This window comes from Lepidochelys kempii, chromosome 1, assembly GCF_965140265.1.
Source record: "Lepidochelys kempii isolate rLepKem1 chromosome 1, rLepKem1.hap2, whole genome shotgun sequence".
In the NCBI taxonomy this organism is placed as follows: Eukaryota; Metazoa; Chordata; order Testudines; family Cheloniidae; genus Lepidochelys; species Lepidochelys kempii.
The window spans coordinates 35,021,510-35,039,610 of NC_133256.1; the positions used below are offsets into that span (position 1 = coordinate 35,021,510).

At 42.4% G+C, this 18,101-nt stretch overlaps 2 protein-coding genes across 2 annotated transcripts in view; both read right to left on the reverse strand.

Moving 5' to 3' along the window:
• Window positions 1–18,101, reverse strand: part of MSANTD4 (Myb/SANT DNA binding domain containing 4 with coiled-coils) — an 804,538-nt gene that overhangs the window by 465,968 nt on the left and 320,469 nt on the right. The window lies entirely within an intron of this gene.
• The window catches only part of GUCY1A2 (guanylate cyclase 1 soluble subunit alpha 2), a 275,143-nt gene that overhangs the window by 22,346 nt on the left and 234,696 nt on the right, over window positions 1–18,101 (reverse strand). Inside the window, exon 7 of the mRNA XM_073320048.1 lies at window positions 1,003–1,157. Coding sequence (XP_073176149.1) covers window positions 1,003–1,157 — 155 coding nt within the window. The remainder of the gene's footprint in view (window positions 1–1,002; window positions 1,158–18,101) is intronic.

Sequence of the window (18,101 nt, forward strand, 5' to 3'; positions counted from 1 at the left end):
TTTAGTGTCCCACTGCTTTATATTTTAGCATATCAGAAGCTTCAAGTCTTGGATGAAGAAATTCCATTTAAAACTTTAATTTATATAGGTAGGTACAGGAAAAATAAATATGGAAATGCACGACTGAAAAAACCCCCCAGCATGGCTTGATTGGTGGTTCATAGTATTACAGCATTCACCTAGATGCTGAAGCCTGGGCAAAGCTGTGCTTCAGAAAATGACTTCACATAACAAATAATGTAGAAGAACAAAAGAGATATAGATCTCTTGACAAAGAAATGAGCACGTAAGAACTAATCAAGTTGCAGAAATTCTTATAGTCAATCTGTAAATTTGAACAATTAGAGGAACTTTCTTTTAGGCCAGCTGTTTCTCATAACCTTATTTAATCAAAAGTACTCTGAATTTGCATAATTTCTCCAAAGGGTTAGCAATGAGAATGTTTTGCCATTTTCTATCTTTTTTTTGCATTATGAAAATGTTTTTATTGAGTGCCTCTTGACAGTGCTAAATAATACATTTTCCTCCAACTATACATAGAACTCTTTGAAATCTTAGCCTCATCAGTAAAATTAAACACACTCTCATAAGCCATTGGAATTGCACCTTCCTACATCAAGTCCACATATGGATGAGGAACAGAACCCTCAGCCGAAAACTGTAACAATATCCATGGAGTACATGGTATGGGGGAGGTAGGATAGACATTGCCCACTTAGGTGCTATTTTGGACTAGCTGATATATGGATTTACTGGCCATTTCCCTACCATTCCTTTGGCCTGCCAACAGCTCACTCTTAGCTTTGCAGCTGTAAATCCTGGAGCAGTGAAAAGGGCCTGTGGAATGCTCCTTCCCAGCCTCTCCGAGTGTTTCACTCATTTTCTTTGGTGGGAGTTTTGCAGCTGCCCTGGAGGGGGTGGAGACTGCAGGATGCATCACAAGATTTCACTCAAAAGCCAGGGCTGAAATCAAAGCAATCCAGAAAGGCTAGCAGCACTTACTGGTATGTGGTTGGACTGACATTGATGCGACGCGGATGACTTCCTGACTCAAACTTGCTTGCCAGAGTGACGTTGTTTCCAAAGAGACAATAACGTGGCATTCTCACACCAACAACTCCAGCCAGAACTGATCCTGAATGAATTCCTATCCTCATCTGGGGAAAAAAACAAAAAAATAACTCAACAACATGTGTTTGTAACTTCTGTAGCTCTAACCATTGCTAATGTAGTCAGAGTGCTTTTACAGTGTTTGCCCAGGTCACGCCCAAGAACCAATTTGAAGCGATAATAAACTGCGGAGGAAACAGCAAGCTCTCCCCGTACAATACAGACAGAATTAAAAAGTAAAGGGGATGAATGCACCTTTGCAATATAACTATGTCTAGAAAGATAAGACTTTTTAATTGGTAAATGTCAATTTTGCTGTGTGCACGCGCACACAGGTGAAGTAAGAAAAATGCTGCTTGAGAACCTATTAAGATTTGATTTAAGGATACTTACTTTGTGTATTTTGACATATGATGTTTACAGTTTATGTATTTAACAGTTCTAAAGCATAAACTTTTTGAATCTCAGTGTCTACTGTAATTAATTATTCTTTGACACTCCCATTGTCCAACTCGCCCATAATTTCCCATGACTGTGAAAATTTAAAATAGAAAAAATTGAAAAAATGCTTTAAAATAAACGTTAATATTATCCATCAAAATTATATCTCAAATTCTGCCTTGCCTAAGTATAACTTACATAAGCAGGGGATTACTGATATGTAAAAAATAACCACTTACAGGACACTGTAGGGGAAAGATCTCAATATTGATACAAAAATTATATTTACAGTATAATACTTTTTAAGGTAGTTACAAACTTGTTTCTGCCTTTATTGACTATTAAGATATAGCTACAAGTATGTAATAAGCAGGATGCTTGAAAATATAACAATACATACTATATTTAGCTAGCTATGTTACCAAGCATAAAGCCAATCAAAGACATTCCAGGAGGTTTCTGCTTTCTGTCCCCAAGGACAAGCACTAACTCCTTCTTAGCCATAAGGATTTTTATTGCCCGTAAGTGTTGTACAAATTCAGAAAATCTGCATTTTAAAGTATACCTTGCTTTAACTTTGTACTACTTTCTGTTGTGCCATGTTTTAAAGATGAACTTATTATTGAAATTTGTGCTTTGAACAAAAGATTCAATAGAAGTTTACTTGCTATAACAAGACTGTAACCACGTGAAACATTCATGTTTTAGGAAGAGACCTGATCGCAAGAAGGAGTGTAGGAATTTGTTATCAGAGCAATACATTTAAGTCATAAAATGAACCTATACCTCAATTGCCACCCTTTTCTTTTCAATGGAAAATCCCTGCTTGTGTCTTTTAAAACTTAAGGAAAAACATGTGGTTGGAAATATTTTACAGCTTTCATTTAGTTCTTAAATACTGAAATGGCAAAAATCTTTGTGAAATGCAGATCTGCAAATAAAATTAACTAAATGCAAAGCTCCTGACACAGCTCCTAATATCACTGTTATGTAAATGGTAAAATGCTTTATTTACAAATACTGCAAGGCAATTTGATGCTATAACTGTTACTAACATAAGAAGTCATATGAGTAAAGAAATGTTTATATTAATTGGGAAATTAGTTATCTGGCAATGCTTCAGCAATCCCTCATCAAACTTTGTGAAGACAAGAACCACCTCTTCAAAGACTGGTAAAAAGAAAAGACAATACCTTCTTTGATGGTCATTGCAGCCTAAAGACTCTAAGAATTTAATTTAAAAAGGCCATTTTGAGAGCTGACTTTTATAAAGAGAACAGAAATGTTTGGACTCATTTGAAACACAATTTTTACTCCTTTTAAATCCTGATGGAACTAAAGGGATATATCAGAAAACTGACTGAACTAAAAAAAAAAAAAAAGGATTAAAACCAACTTTAAAATGTGCCTGATGCTTTCCCACCACAAGAACAACAAAAGCAGTTAAAGAAATTTTGTATATTCATTAGGCAAACGACATATGCAGGAGCTGAGGGTGTCACCTAAGCCTCAACCGCATGAAGCCAGTGAAAGGGTGACAGCGACCAACTTTGAATCTAAACAAGCCTGAAAGAGACGTGTTTTCCTAATTTCATGGAAATGGGAAGGAGAAGAGTATAAAACCCTGAAGTGAGAATTCTCCACCACATCCCCTCTGCTACCTTGCTTAGACACAAGTGCACCACGGCTCATCCTGTCCATCTCTGCAAGAAGCTGACACAGATAGATAAGAAAAACAAAGACTCAAGAGGAAACCAACCCAGGGAAAAAGCTCCCCAAGACTTCAATATGGATTGGTTAACCAAGACACTGCCAAGTGATTAGATTTAAACTCTTGTAATGATTTTATTAAGATATGAAATTGCTGTTGTAATTTAAAATGCTAACAGTTCTTCAGTTAGACACCAAGTGGTTAGATCACATATTCCTGGAGTGAAAACAGGGGCTAAACATTCTAAACAGAAATTGTGGGATTTAATTGGATTTAAGATACTCAATATTCATAAATGGCATATCTCAAAACAGCTCCTTAAATAGCTTCTTCTAAGTAATTTATTTAAATATTTCTTTCACTTTCATATGATTTAGTTGAGATTGTGTACCTTGCCCAATTATGAACTCTGTGGTTATTCTTAATAACCAATAAGATTCACTTTTCCTTAAACAAAATTATTTTGCTCCTCTATAACCCTTTTCAGTTATCTAAGGATATAATAAGTTTGGCTTCATGATAATTTTGGAAAATAAGACCTTGGTCTCAACTTACCAAACAAATTGACCCACCAAAGCAGTTTCACTCTCAGAGGTGTAATCTCTGCTAGAAGTACTTCATCAAGACACACACAGAAGGGATTGTAATGGAAGTAACCAGTTTATCTTCTATGTTCGGTCATCTGTGTTTTATTTAATGCTTTCTTTTCCTTTACTTTTTTACTTCATAATTAGATAGCCATGGTTAATAATTATGATTATTTTGCTTGGACTTGATCATGGTGTGTGCTAAGGTATGTAAAAGAATCCCTGTGACTAAAATAATGGGAGTCACACACCTGAGTTGCAGTAAGAGAAAACAACTAGTCAGAGCTGGCTTTTCTTGTTTCTCTAGACTAGATATTTTTAGTCATTTTTAAAAATCAAATTACTCGGCATCCAACAATTAAAATGACCCTTTTCTGCCCCATAAATGGACGAGATGGCCAGGAACACCTTGAAGGATACTTTTTGCCACCAGAGTTAGCACATACCTTAAAATAACTTCTTTAAATTAGTGAGAAGAGGAGTGATGTGGAATGAATGAATGTGGCATTTCTATTCTTCAATTCAGTTTTCTTCCACCTCAAGGCAGCTTTTATTACTTTGTCAAACTGAGAAATGGCAAACGTGAAGATGCTGAAGATTGAGACAGTGGTACTTTTAAAATCATCTTACCACAAGGATGTTCAGGAGGCACAAATCCCTGACAAACTAAAGAAACCATATCTGTTCTAACAGCCATTCCCCTGTAACTGTCTGGGATGTAGAGATTACATTGGGATAGAATGTGTGGCGGCACCATCCAAGCCCCTTTCAAAGTGAATAATCAAACAGAAGAGATTCATTTTGAACGTATTTTGACAACTAACTGTACTGGCCAAGAAAATCAGCTTCACAAATAGGGAAATCTCTCTCCCTCTTTTTTTTTTTTTAAACTCGCTCTATAAAAAAAAAATAAAAAGCCGATAGCTGTATTTACATCTGGAGAGGTTACTCTTGCACAACAAAATCTAAATAGCCCCAGTACTCAAAATAATAGACAGGTAATAAATAACAGCTGTCAAAATAGCCACCACAGTGGATCTGTTCTGGACTCAAACTGGTGACCTTGCTGTAGAAGTCTCCATATCCTATTATTAAATACCTTGATTAATCTAGTTTACAGTTATTATCCCCCCATCCCTTCAATCACTAGGTTTTTATATCAAGGAAAATATCAAATGCAGAGCACAAATATAAACTGGAATGACAACATCACTAGCCTATACACACAATGAATAATTGTTGACATTTCTTAGTGTTACAACACATACTAACATTTCATTACCCTGTTTACCTGTTCACATTTGTGAAGCTCGGAGAAATTATATGTGAAGAGCATCCTACATTATTCCACAGCCTACAGTTCTCCGCATGTGTACATTTTTTTCCCTCATGCAAACACACATGCTCTTGGTTTGGTTCCTTGGCTACAGACCACAAAACGACTTTCTGAACAAATATAATATTATACCCATTGTGTACGAAGCCCATGCCTAACAAACACACATGGCACTGATTCTAGATTCACTGAACAATACTAAACCATCCCCACGAGCACTGCAATGTTCACAATAACGCTATCAATTACAGGCTAGGACAAAAACATTCTGTAAGTAAATAGCATTTGCCTTCAATTAAGCTTTCAACTCTTTTGGTACAGTTTTCAAGGCAACTATTGAATTCACTCAAGTACCTTTAAGCTACGGGGTTGGAGCGTGCCCACAAACTTGCTTGAGAACCATCTGTGAGTTCTCATCTCATATTTTATTTCAAAAATATTATTGGTTATGTAGCTTTACCATTTTTGTTACAGCATATGTTTTGACTATGTTGTCTGTTTCTGATCAAGAGGCAGTTCCTACAGCCAATACCCACACAAATAGTCCTTATACATACAAATAGCGCATGCAATTGTTGCTGAAGTCACGACTATTCACATCAGTGAAAGTCACCAGACCTGCCCTAAGTAAGCTCATTAGAGGCAGTGATATCTCCACCTTTGTATAGCATCAAGGATGCTGTCAGCTCTCAATAAGTAATAAGACACTTTTACAATGTCTTGTTACTGTGAGACGCAAAGGGTGGGGTGAAGGATTAGTTGCTTTGTGCCCAGTTTTAACAGAATGGAATTGTACTCCTAGTGCTACCTACTTGCTCCACTGTTACTTTGTGCATTTATTAAAGGTTCACAAACAAAACTACTTATTGTGGTCTGTCCCCTCAGTACATTCAATTACATGCTAAAGCTAGGTTGAAACTAATAGAAGAAATGGTTATGTATCTTAACAGTGATTTTTCGAGATGAGATGCAGACATGTATTCCACTTAGGTGCATGCCTGGCCAGTGCACCGGAGCTGGAGAATTTTGCCTAGCAGTACCCGTAGAGGGGCGGCGCTCACGCCTCATGGCCAGAGCTCCTCCCCTGGCTATATGAAGTGGCAATGTTCTGACCTCCCTCAGTTCCTTCACACCAAAACACCTAAAGATTAGACTCCAATGCAGAGGGGCTGGAGGGTGTGTCATGAAATAGACATCTGGATCACATCTCGAAGAACCACAGTTCCAGTAAGTAACCATTTCTTCTTCAAGTAGATGCAGCTGTGTATTCCTCTTAAGTGACTCACAAGCAGTACTCACAGGAGGTGCGGCTTGGAGTCTATTTAAACAAGGTCTGCAGGACAGCCCTCCCAAAATTTGCATCTGCTCTGGATGCCTCAGTAATGGGATAAAGGTTCATAAAACCATGTATTGACAACCATGTGGCAGCCCGGCAAACTTCCAATATTGAGATGTCACTGAGGAACGCTACTGAGTTGCCTGAATTGCACTTACAGAATGAGCTTGCACCCATAGAGGGGGCATAGCTGAAGCTGTTTCGTATGCAGTCTTGATGTAGGAAGTTAAACACTTTAGACACTGTTTGTCAGGAGACTACCTGTCCCTTCATACAGTTTGCATATGACACAACAGGATGCAGTGAAGCCCGAAAGAGTTTAGTCCTGTTCAGCTAAAAGGCCAGACATTGTCTGATGTCCAGTGTGTGAAGATGGGGATCCTCTGGAGATGAATGTAGCTTAGGAAAAAACATGGGTAAATATACTGCCCATCAGAGCCAATAAGATGGTGTTAAGGTCCCACAAAGTAACTGATTCCAACATCAATGGATGGAGACGAAGGATTCCTTTTAAGAATCTCACCAACATGGCATTGAAAAACATCGATCTTCCACGAATGAGTGAATGAAAGCCTGATATCACCACTAGATGAACCCTCAAGGAGCTAATTGCAAGACTGAAGATGCAGCACGTACTCAAAGATATCTTGGATACTGGCCAGCATTGGCTGAACTCCACGGGTCAATGACCACATTAAAAAAATGTTTCCATTTTGCCAAAAAGGCCATTCTGGTAAAGCGTTTTCTACTACTGACTAGGACCTGTCAAACAGCCACTGAACATCACTCTTCCTCCTCATTCAACTATGGTGCAGCCATGCCGTGAGATGCAGGGAGCTGAACACAGGATGCAAGGTGCAACTGTGATTCTGTGAGAAAGGGTTGGGATGTAGAGGAAGAGGTATGGGAGGCTGACTCGAGAGTGTAAGAAGGTTGGAAAACCAACATTGCCTTGCCCATGGTGAGGCAATGAGAATGACCTTGGCCCAATCCACTTTCAGATTGAGGATTGGGAATGATTGGGATCAGAAGAAAAGCACATAGGAGAGTCAACTGCCAGCTGACATGGAAGGCGTTGATCAGGGAGCCCAGAATAAGGCCCCCTCAAAAGCAGAATAGACAACATTCCCTGGTGTCCCTCATAGTGAACAGATTGGTCGTTGGCATGCCTCAAGCCATGAAGATGACTTGCATAACATTGAACTTCAGGGACCACTCATGACTCAAGGAAAGAATTCTTGTTGAGATGATTCTGGACCCTGGGGAAGTGATCAGCTATCAGAGTGATATGTTCTGCCAAGAATGCATTGGAGAGCACCATGGAGTGTGCTCCACAACTTGCATTTTTACATAATAAATCACGATGATATTGTTGGTAAGTATGAGAACCACTGAAATCCTTGATGCGGTCTAGGAAAATGAGACAGGCATTGTAGGTGGCTTGCAGCTCTAGGACACTGATATGCAGTGAAGCTTCCTGCTCCAACCACAGACCCTGAACCTTCAGCGACCCGATGTGCTCCCCAACCCATCAGGGAGGCATCGGTGACAACAGTTGTGGTTGGTAAGAGCCAGGCAAAGGGAATCATAGACATACATTCCCCTGATCCATCCACCAGTGCAAGGAGACCAGGATCAATGGAGGGGGGCAGACCAACCTGTCTAAGGGATGAAGGGTCAGATGGTAAACTATCCTGAGACATATTTGAAGAGGGTGAAGGTGCAACCTTGCAAATAGAATCACCTGCATACATGCAGACGTGTCCCAAGGGCCTCAGACACATGCAAACTGTTGTGGAAGGCTGAGATTGCGGACCATGAAAAAAGGAGACAAATTGTCTGGAAATGGTCAGTCAGTAAAAATGCTGTCAAACTCAGACTATTAGGGTCCCAGTGAACTTGACTTTCTGGTATTTAGGATGAGACTCAGATAGTCAAGTAAGTCCAGTGTAACACATACGTGAGAAAAGACTTCTTCTCTGGACCTGCCCCTTAGTAGCCAGTTGTCCAGATATGGGAGACATGGATTCCATTCTCTTTGAGGTATGCTGTTACCATGACCATGCATATGGTAAAGACCCAGGGGGCAGAAGACTGACTGAAAGGAAGGACTGTGTAATGAAAAATGACGATTTGCCGTGATGAACCAGAAAAAACTTCTGTGGCTCGGGAGAATCGCCAAATTGAAATAAGCATCCTGAAGGTTCAGAGCAGCAAACCAGTTGTTCTGAGTCAACATGGGGAGGATAGCTGACAAAGTGACCGGAACCTCACACATTTGTCCTGAGGGGGCAAGTAACTGATCTGACTCATGTGTCACCCAAAACAAAGGAGGGATTGGCACCAATGGTGGGAATGTTAGCGTCGGCACTGAACACTCCTCTGTTGTTCCCAGTGCCAGGGGTGGCGTCAATCTCTCTGTTGGAAGTTAGTGGCAGTACTGAAGCAGCTGACAGTGCCAAAGTGGAGGGTGGTGAGAGCCACCCTGATAATATCTAGAGTGCAGAATGAAACTGTGCCAAGGAATTTCCTGGTGCTGATGATATCTCTTTCACCAAGCCCTGATTCCACAGACTGTGGAAGGGGAACGTCAGGATGCAGTGCCAACAGAGCCAAAGGTTCAGCAGCCCACCCAGCCAACGAGGCTATGAACAGCAGAGATGTGGCAAAGTCCTGGACCAAGTGAGAAGTCAGGATGGAAAGGCAGAGGAGGTCCATAGCCACCTAGTATGCTGCAAGCATAGAAACATCTGGTACGGGCACTGCCCTCATCGGTACCAGACTCAACAGAACTCTGCCAAAACCAGAGTTGAAGGTACAGGGTCTCTAACCTCCCTGTGTGGTACTGGGGACTGGTTAGGGGCCCCCGCGCTGGTCCAGGTTTTTTCTGGGGGAAGAACAGTCATCCCCACAAGGCCTGGAGTGGTCTTATGCAAACTTATCCTTGGCGCACTTGATGGGGAACAGCTCCTCTGTCTCTTTGGAGAGGTGCCAGCTCCAGAGTGCAAAGCAGTAGCGCTCTCAGAACCCCAGGGCAAACTCCAGTCCAATGAGGGCCTTGGTATTGAAGCAGGCCACATCACCTGTTCAAACAGGTGCTGCTTTAGGAGAAATTCCCTAGCCACCTGAGTCTGTTTCATGCACAATCTAGAAATCACACACCATGCCTAAGCACACCAAGCACTGCCTGTGGGGATTGTTGTGGGGGATCACTTCCCCAAACAATGAACAATCTTTAAACCCCAGTGAGGGCATCACAGGGGAATACTTAACTAAATGTAACTAATACTAAATCTAACTAACACTGAGGCCACGTCTACACTACAAAAGGACTCCGATTTTACAGAAGTCGATTTTTGGGAACAGATTGTATAAAGTTGAGTGCATGCGTCCACACTAAGCACATTAATTCAGCGGTGTGCGTCCACAGTACCGTGGCAAGCGTCGACATTCCGAGCGGTGCACTTTGGATAGCCACAGTTCCTGCAGTCCCTGCTGCCCGTTGGAATTCTGGGCTGAGCTCCCAATGCCTGATGGGGCCAAAAATTTGTCACATGTGGTTATGGGTAAATGTCGTCAGTCAACCCTCCCTTCCTCCGTGAAAGCAACGGCAGACAATCATTTTGCTCCTTTTTCCCTGGATTGCCCAAGCAGATGCCATAGCACGGCAAGCAGCTGAGCGGCGGAGAACCAGCTGAGCAGCGGGGACAGCAGAGCAGCTCACAGCAGGAGTTTGCCTGGGACTGGTAAGTATCCGAGTCTGTGTTTGTTTGCTTGCTGAGGAAGTATCCGAGCGTGTGTTTGCTGGGGGGGGCAGTGTGAGAGCCTGAGTGAGTGTCTGATTGGCTGCTAGCCTGCAGGGGGCGGGCAGTAGGGTGTCTGTTTGTTTGCGACAGGGAAGCCTGGCTGTTTAAAAATAGCCAGAGCTTCGCGAACCAGCTGAGCGGCGGAGAACCAGCTGAGCAGCGGGGACAGCAGAGCAGCTCACAGCAGGAGTTTGCCTGGGACTGGTAAGTATCCGAGTCTGTGTGTGTTTGCTTGCTGAGGAAGTATCCGAGCGTGTGTTTGCTGGGGGGGGCAGTGTGAGAGCCTGAGTGAGTGTCTGATTGGCTGCTAGCCTGCAGGGGGCGGGCAGTAGGGTGTCTGTTTGTTTGCGACAGGGAAGCCTGGCTGTTTAAAAATAGCCAGAGCTTCGCGAACCAGCTGAGCGGCGGAGAACCAGCAGAGCAGCTCACAGCAGGAGTTTGCCTGGGAGTTCGCCTGGAGTGAGCCCAGTGAGGCTTACATCTTGCAAACTGCTCTGAGGAAGCTCGTAGTAGGAAGGTGATATGGAAGGGGGGGGTTCAGCTGTTGTGACCTGCACTGGATGTGCCATGTTTGTCTTTCTTCCACAGGACAGAAGCGACTTTGTCTGTACAAAGTGCAAGCTGGTCTCCATATTGGAAGAGAAGATTGAAGGTCTGGAGCAACAGATAACGACCCTGCGTTGCATACGGGAAACTGAGGATTTCCTGGACGAAACTCAGGATAGGCTTCTAGGGGCACAAAGCTCTACAGATATAGAGCAGGTTGCACAGAGAAGCCAAGAGGCCAGTGAAGAAGCTTGGCAACATGTGACCTCCAGAAGAGGTAAGCGGAATGTCCGGGTTCCAGCAACGCAGACACAGGTAACTAACCGCTTTCATGTTCTCTCCACAGGTATCGTTGCGGAGAGTGGACCAGATGATATGTCTGGGGCGAGAAAGCAGAAGGAGACTCCGCTGGTTGGAAGGCATGAGATGCGCTGTCCTGAGGTTGGGGGTTCCACGACCACCACTCCCAAGAGGAGAAGGCGGGTGGTGGTGGTCGGGGACTCTCTCCTCCGGGGGACTGAGTCATCTATCTGCCGCCCTGACCGGGAAAACCGAGAAGTCTGCTGCTTGCCAGGGGCTAAGATTCGCGATGTGACGGAGAGACTGCCGAAACTCATCAAGCCCTCGGATCGCTACCCCTTCCTGCTTCTCCACGTGGGCACCAATGATACTGCCAAGAATGACCTTGAGCGGATCACTGCGGACTATGTGGCTCTAGAAAGAAGGATAAAGGAGTTGGAGGCGCAAGTGGTGTTCTCGTCCATCCTCCCCGTGGAAGGAAAAGGCCTAGGTAGGGAGCGTCGAATCGTGGAAGTCAACGAATGGCTACGCAGGTGGTGTCGGAGAGAAGGCTTTGGTTTCTTTGACCATGGGATGGTGTTCCATGAAGGAGGAGTGCTGGGCAGAGACGGGCTCCATCTTACGAAGAGAGGGAAGAGCATCTTTGCCAGCAGGCTGGCTAACCTAGTGAGGAGGGCTTTAAACTAGGTTCACCGGGGGAAGGAGACCAAAGCCCTGAGGTAAGTGGGAAAGCGGGATACCGGGAGGAAGCACAGGCAGGAATGTCTGTGAGGGGAGGGCTCCTGCCTCATACTGGCAATGAGGGGCGATCAACAGGTTATCTCAAGTGCTTATATACAAATGCACAAAGCCTTGGAAACAAGCAGGGACAACTGGAGGTCCTGGTGATGTCAAGGAACTATGACGTGATCGGAATAACAGAGACTTGGTGGGATAACTCACATGACTGGAGTACTGGAGTACATGTCAAGGTGAGAAGATGGTTGTGAAAGAAGTCAAAGTTCAAAGCTCTCACAGCTGAGGGAGAAATGGATGGATGGACAATGGTAGCATCCTTTGGCAAAGCGGAGAGAGGCCATGTGGTGAGACAAGAGTGGATGTACAAGGAGGGGCAGATCTATGATGGACCTTGAAGGTGACTACAAGAAACTTGAACTGGATGTATTGGAAAATGGGGAGGAATTCAAAGAGGGGAATGATGTGAGCTGCACATCAGGCACTGAAAGTGACCTTAGCAGCAGTGGTTGGAATGGAGTGGAGAGGAGGTGATGTGGGTGTCAAACAGGCCAAAGCAAAGTAGCTTGGCGTGATCAATATAGAAGATGAGGATGGCCTGGACAGACCTTTGGTTATCTGCATAAAGAATAGGCTGGATTTCTAAAACATTAGAGAAGCAGCAGCAGCAACATTTGGATGTGGCCTGTATATGTGGAACAAAGCAAATGGAGGAGTCAAAGATGATACTCTGGTTATGGGTGTGAGGGACAGGAAGGATGGGGTGGGGTGTTAACTGTGACAGAGAAGGCAGACTGGGGAAGAAAGCTAAAGAGTACAGCTTTGGTCCTGTTCAATTGTAATTTGATGGTGAAATATCCAAAAAGTGATATCAAAGAGATGGGTTGAAAGATAGGATGGACTGAGGGAGGCAGACAGAATGGAGAGGGAGATACTCAGCAAATGGAAACCACTGTTGGATTTACTGTTTCTTGAATTACTAAACCCTAGAAGATTAAAACATTACACGGACTTCAAAGCACAATTCCAGAATTACTCCATCTTTATTCACTCCACGTTTTTATTCCATTGCTGTGAAGTTTCATCACCTTCCAATGCCAGAGAATACCTCTGTGCTTCCAAGAGGGATCTGTTGAATCCGACTTGAAAGTGGATCTGCTGAAAATTCACAAGTGCCCCCAATTTACATCATTTTAAAAGAGAGCTATAAATATTTAATTAAATGTACAGTATTTGTATACTAAATGAGTGCAGCTGTAGGCATGCATGAACTCAATTCCACCATTACTAACTGATTCCTTAATAGCTTTCTTTCCTAATCACATTACTTCCACACCAGGCATGATCCAGTTAATTGCTTAAAATTCAAAGCTCCTGAGGATTGTGTCTTTTGGACCCCTGCTGAAAAATTCAATCTCCCCACATAAATATTGAAGAAAACACTCCAACATGAAATTGCAAATGGAAGAATAATGCTTCTATAAAATGCTATGCTCTCCAATAAGAGGACATAATTAACAGTACCTGTCCATTTGAGCACTTTTAAAACAAATCTCTAGGAAACTTATTTCTTGGACAATATAGTGTTGTAGATTAAATATCTACATGTAACTTGTGTTTTCCAGCTGAACTCCAGCCATTGTACTGTAAGACTTTATTGCTCAGAGCCCATAACCAGGGCTCAAATTGTAAACATTTCTCAGAGGGAAATTAATTATTTATTAATCATTGTTATTAAAACCATTTATGTAGCTCCCACAAATTTACACAGTGCTTTGCAAACATAGATAAAGCATGCTGCCTATCCCAAAGGGTTTACCATCTACAGTAAACAGGCTAAGACAACACAGACAAGAAATTAGGCAGAACAGTTCAGGGAGGAGTAGAGAAAGAAGAGAAAAAGCCATGAGGGACTGCTTGAAGAGGTAGGTTTTAAGAAGGAATGAGAGTAGGGGCTTCTGCTGGATGGGAAGACTTCAGAGCTATGTAGGGGGTGAAATGGAGGCTAGGGAAAAACACCTGGGAGGAGTAGGGTTTCTCCTTATCCTACAGTAGATGCATTTCACCTCAGTAGCAGTTCAATTTCAGTACAGGGGAAAGGGATTCTTGTGTACAGAAGTTTCTGTATTAATTTGTGATGCATTTGGGAATCCCTTATGATAAAAGGCACCTATAGAAACAAAATGTAAGATATTCTTTTCTCATATAGCCACGGCAGCTACATGTAAATCTCAGTGCAGTATTACAATTTCTACATTAAGTGCATAAAATGTCCTACACTGAAACATCTACTTGTAACATTTATTAACACGAGACAATATCCACAAAGCACAGCACTATAAAATCAGGGCCTCAAAAACTGTTGAATCAAATGTATATTTCTGTTCCTTTTCAGAGCCATAGCTTGACAGGACTGACAGTTGTGCCCCGACACATGCTTTAGTGTGTGGGTTATCCATATTCTTAGATGAATTTACAAATATCACAGTGTCTTTCTGAAAAGGGACATATGACAGTACAGCTCATATGGGATTGTTGCCAAGGAACAAATACATTTACAGAAAAATTTAAATCATTCTGAATTTCACAAGATGGTCTATGGAATCAAACAGTAAGATCCATTTTGTCTGTATTCTGAATGGCATTTGGAGAGAGAAACTCTTGACTTTTTCTAATGAAAAAGATCTAGTCTTTTTCTGCAAGGAAAAGGGGTTCTGCAAGGGTTCTTTTATCTTGTTCTAGGGATAAGTGCAATACAAAAGTCAACACAACACACCCAAATTATGATAATACACTGACAACAATTAACTTGCCTGTGATCAAACTCACCACATTAATCCATTTAACTAGCCAGTTGCTCTATTGGGTAAGTATATGATTTTTTGCAAAAAAGATAAGCAATTATTTATAATCAATATCATGTAAGCCAAACAAATAGCACATGCCACATCCCCAGACTGCAGTCTTCTGCTTTGTATATAATTTTCACACTAAAGAGTGCTGAATGCAAAATGAGGATTTATTAAACTATTCTGCCAAAGGCAGCCTCAACCATTTCTTATGGCAATGGTCAAACAACACAAAATAAACACTCAATGGCCAGAGAAGATTTTACTGCCTAGCTTTTCCCCTTAGGCTTCCACCTATATGGTAGGAAATTATGCCTGTAGTTGTAGGCGGGGCTTCAAAGACAGTGTTGAGTATGGTCATTCAAGATGCGAGGCAACATGTACTGAAGTCAATAGAAAGATTCCCATTGGCCTCAATCATCATTAGTTCAGGCACAAAGAGGAAGCAGCTCATTTAGGCCTGATTCCCACCCTGAACTCAGTACTGTTGCACAGAGCATACATCAAGACAAAATGTGGTTATCTCTAAGTAAACACCTGACCTGAGAATGATTTAGGACCATATGGTGTCCTTGAGCCACATGGCAAAACCCCATTAACATCAATGGGAATGCCTGATGGAAGGCAGAATATCTTCTGAAACCTCTCCCCTGAGCCATGACCGCCCCCCAAGGGACAGACATTGATGCTAATGTGCTTTTCAGAAGCTTCATCTCGTCTCACACGCACAAATAATAATACACTTGATTGCTGACATGGCATTAAATCAAAAACAATTTTTTCATTGTTTCCTTTTAATAGTAATTTTCACTGCAGGAACTTAATTACTATGTGAATCTGTGCACTGAAGCACTTAAAAAGAGCTAATCATTCAAGGGAGCCCACATAGTAGTGGAGAATTTTTCCGAGCTTCCCTTCAATTCAAACCCAAAAACAGGAAAAAAAAAAGTCATCCATAAATTCTCCAGTGTGGGAGGACACCTTTGTGTCTCAGTGAATGGGTTGAGTGATATTTTAACAGGGATAAATGACACAGGCTCAAAATACATGGTGAACAAAAAGCTTTATATTAAAAAAATTGGTGATATTGGTTTTAATCTTACTAAAACTGGTTCTCATGTTTTTTTTTTAATTTAGTCCCTCAAAAACGACAATTTATAAAAGATGTTTGTCATCCTCCCCCTCACCCACCAAAAGAAACAGTTAACAAAATGTGCTTCTTGGATTCTAGAAACAAAGGAGAAAAAGTAATCCTACGAGCATTCATTGTGTAGAATGCTCCTAATCCTACAAGCATTCCATGTGTAGAACTCCCATTACTATTAGAGGAAGTTCTGTGAATGAAACACTCTTTGATTCAGGCCCATCTATATAACAGAAAAACTCAATTCTGTCTTAACTATGGTACCACAGCTGGGTGCCTTCATAATAGAAAATGGCAAGACATGTACAGATCAAATTCATCCTGGTTTGGAAGACTTATTCAGAAGAAACCCTTGCATCATTTAAGTCCTAAATTCAGAACAGTAGAAAGAAGAGGGTGTCAATGGAACAGATATGCATAGAAGCCTCTGTACTCCAGGATAGAGTCTCCCCACATGCCCAGCAAAGGTCAGCACAGAAGGCACCGCTTCTGGGAGCATCATGGAGCCAGAGCGGGCAGGCAGGGAGCCTCCCTTAGCCCTGCTGCGCCACTGTGTGGGAGCCGCCTGAGGTAAGCGCCACCCAGCCGGAGCCCACACCCCAAACCTTCCTTCACCCTAACTCCCTACCAGACCCCACACCCCCACCTGCATCCCAACCCCCTGCCCCAGGTCAGAAGTCCCTCCTGCACCCCAAACCCCTCATCCCCGACTTCACCCCAGAGCCCACATCCCCAGCTGGAGCCCTCACCCCCTCCTGCACACCAACCCCCTGCCTCAGCCCAGAGCCCCCTCCCACACTCTGAACCCCTCATGCCTGGCCCCACCCTAGGGGAAGCCCTGACCGCCAGCTCGCTCCACTGCAGGGGAAAGCCCCAAGCCTCCATGCCTCCCTCCCCACCACCCGTGGGGCTGTGTGTGGCCCGCGACTGATTTTTTCCTGTGGATCAATGGCCCCCGACAGAAAAAAGGTTCCCCATCCCTGCCCTAGCCAATGGGAAAGATAAAGGATGCCCTTTTGTTCTGAAACCAGGAAAGGATTTCAGCACAGTGTTCACAGTCTCTCAGGGTTCATACACAGCAAACAATACTTCAAAAATGAATCTGACTTTCTAAGAATTACAAAGCAAATTGATTAAACAATGAGCTTCAGAGCTCAGAGGCCATACAGTAGAGCTGTTTTATCTGAAGGGAAAGTCTAGAGAACATGCATGTAAATAACTTGCTCAGCCAAGGCCACTGAATAATCAAACTCTATCAAATGTAAAAATTTCCAGCTCCACTGACTGGAACTAAGATGCAAGATTGCAAATGATTTCTGCTGATGTGTCTATTTCAAATATGGTATATATGAAAAAAACCCCACAACTGAATTACTGTTTATGTTAATTATTTCACATAAAATATTTAACTCTGATGAGACATCAGAAGAAATATTTTGGATGGATTTGTTGATTTCAGTAACATCTCTGTAACTTGCAAAAAAACCCAACAACAACATACTAAAAGATAGATCTTTGAATGTACTAAGGCTTAAAATTAATCACATAGTTGATCTTTATGATGGCATTAGGTCTGAGAGAAGTTCAAAGTCAAAGTCTTGGTCCTTATCCTCAAAGCCATCAACAAATCACAACCTGCTGATGCCAATGAGCACATTTCTCTCCATGGGACACAATCATGTGCAGCTCTAAAAGGATGCAATTTACAAAGTCAATGAGAGCTGAAGACAAATCATTCTCAGATGAAGGGGATTCAATCATGGAATGAACTTTCAATGATCAGACTAATCTAGAGCCTGACCACCTTAAAGGCAGTCTCCACTTTGACACAGCATTTCCACCACAACCAGCACGAAAAAAAAAACAAAAATAAAAACCAAAAACTCCTATCAGAGCTGCCTTTAATCAAAAAGAGGAGAAGAGCAGAAAATTCCAGGAAGTCTATTGGGGACCTCACCTCACATATTTAATTCACCTGGGGAGTGCTTAGATACTATGGTAATGTGTGCTATGGAAAACCCTAAGACAGATAAATAGAAAAGAGAAAAAAGTGCAATGCTTATCAAACCATATTTTAATGAGGTCAGAGCTCCTTTACTGAGAATGGGATTCCATGTGTTTGTTCCCAGCTTGCTCTTCAAAATCAAGAAGACAAAATTCATCCCTGGTGAATCCTTTACTTACATTTCATTCTAAAATA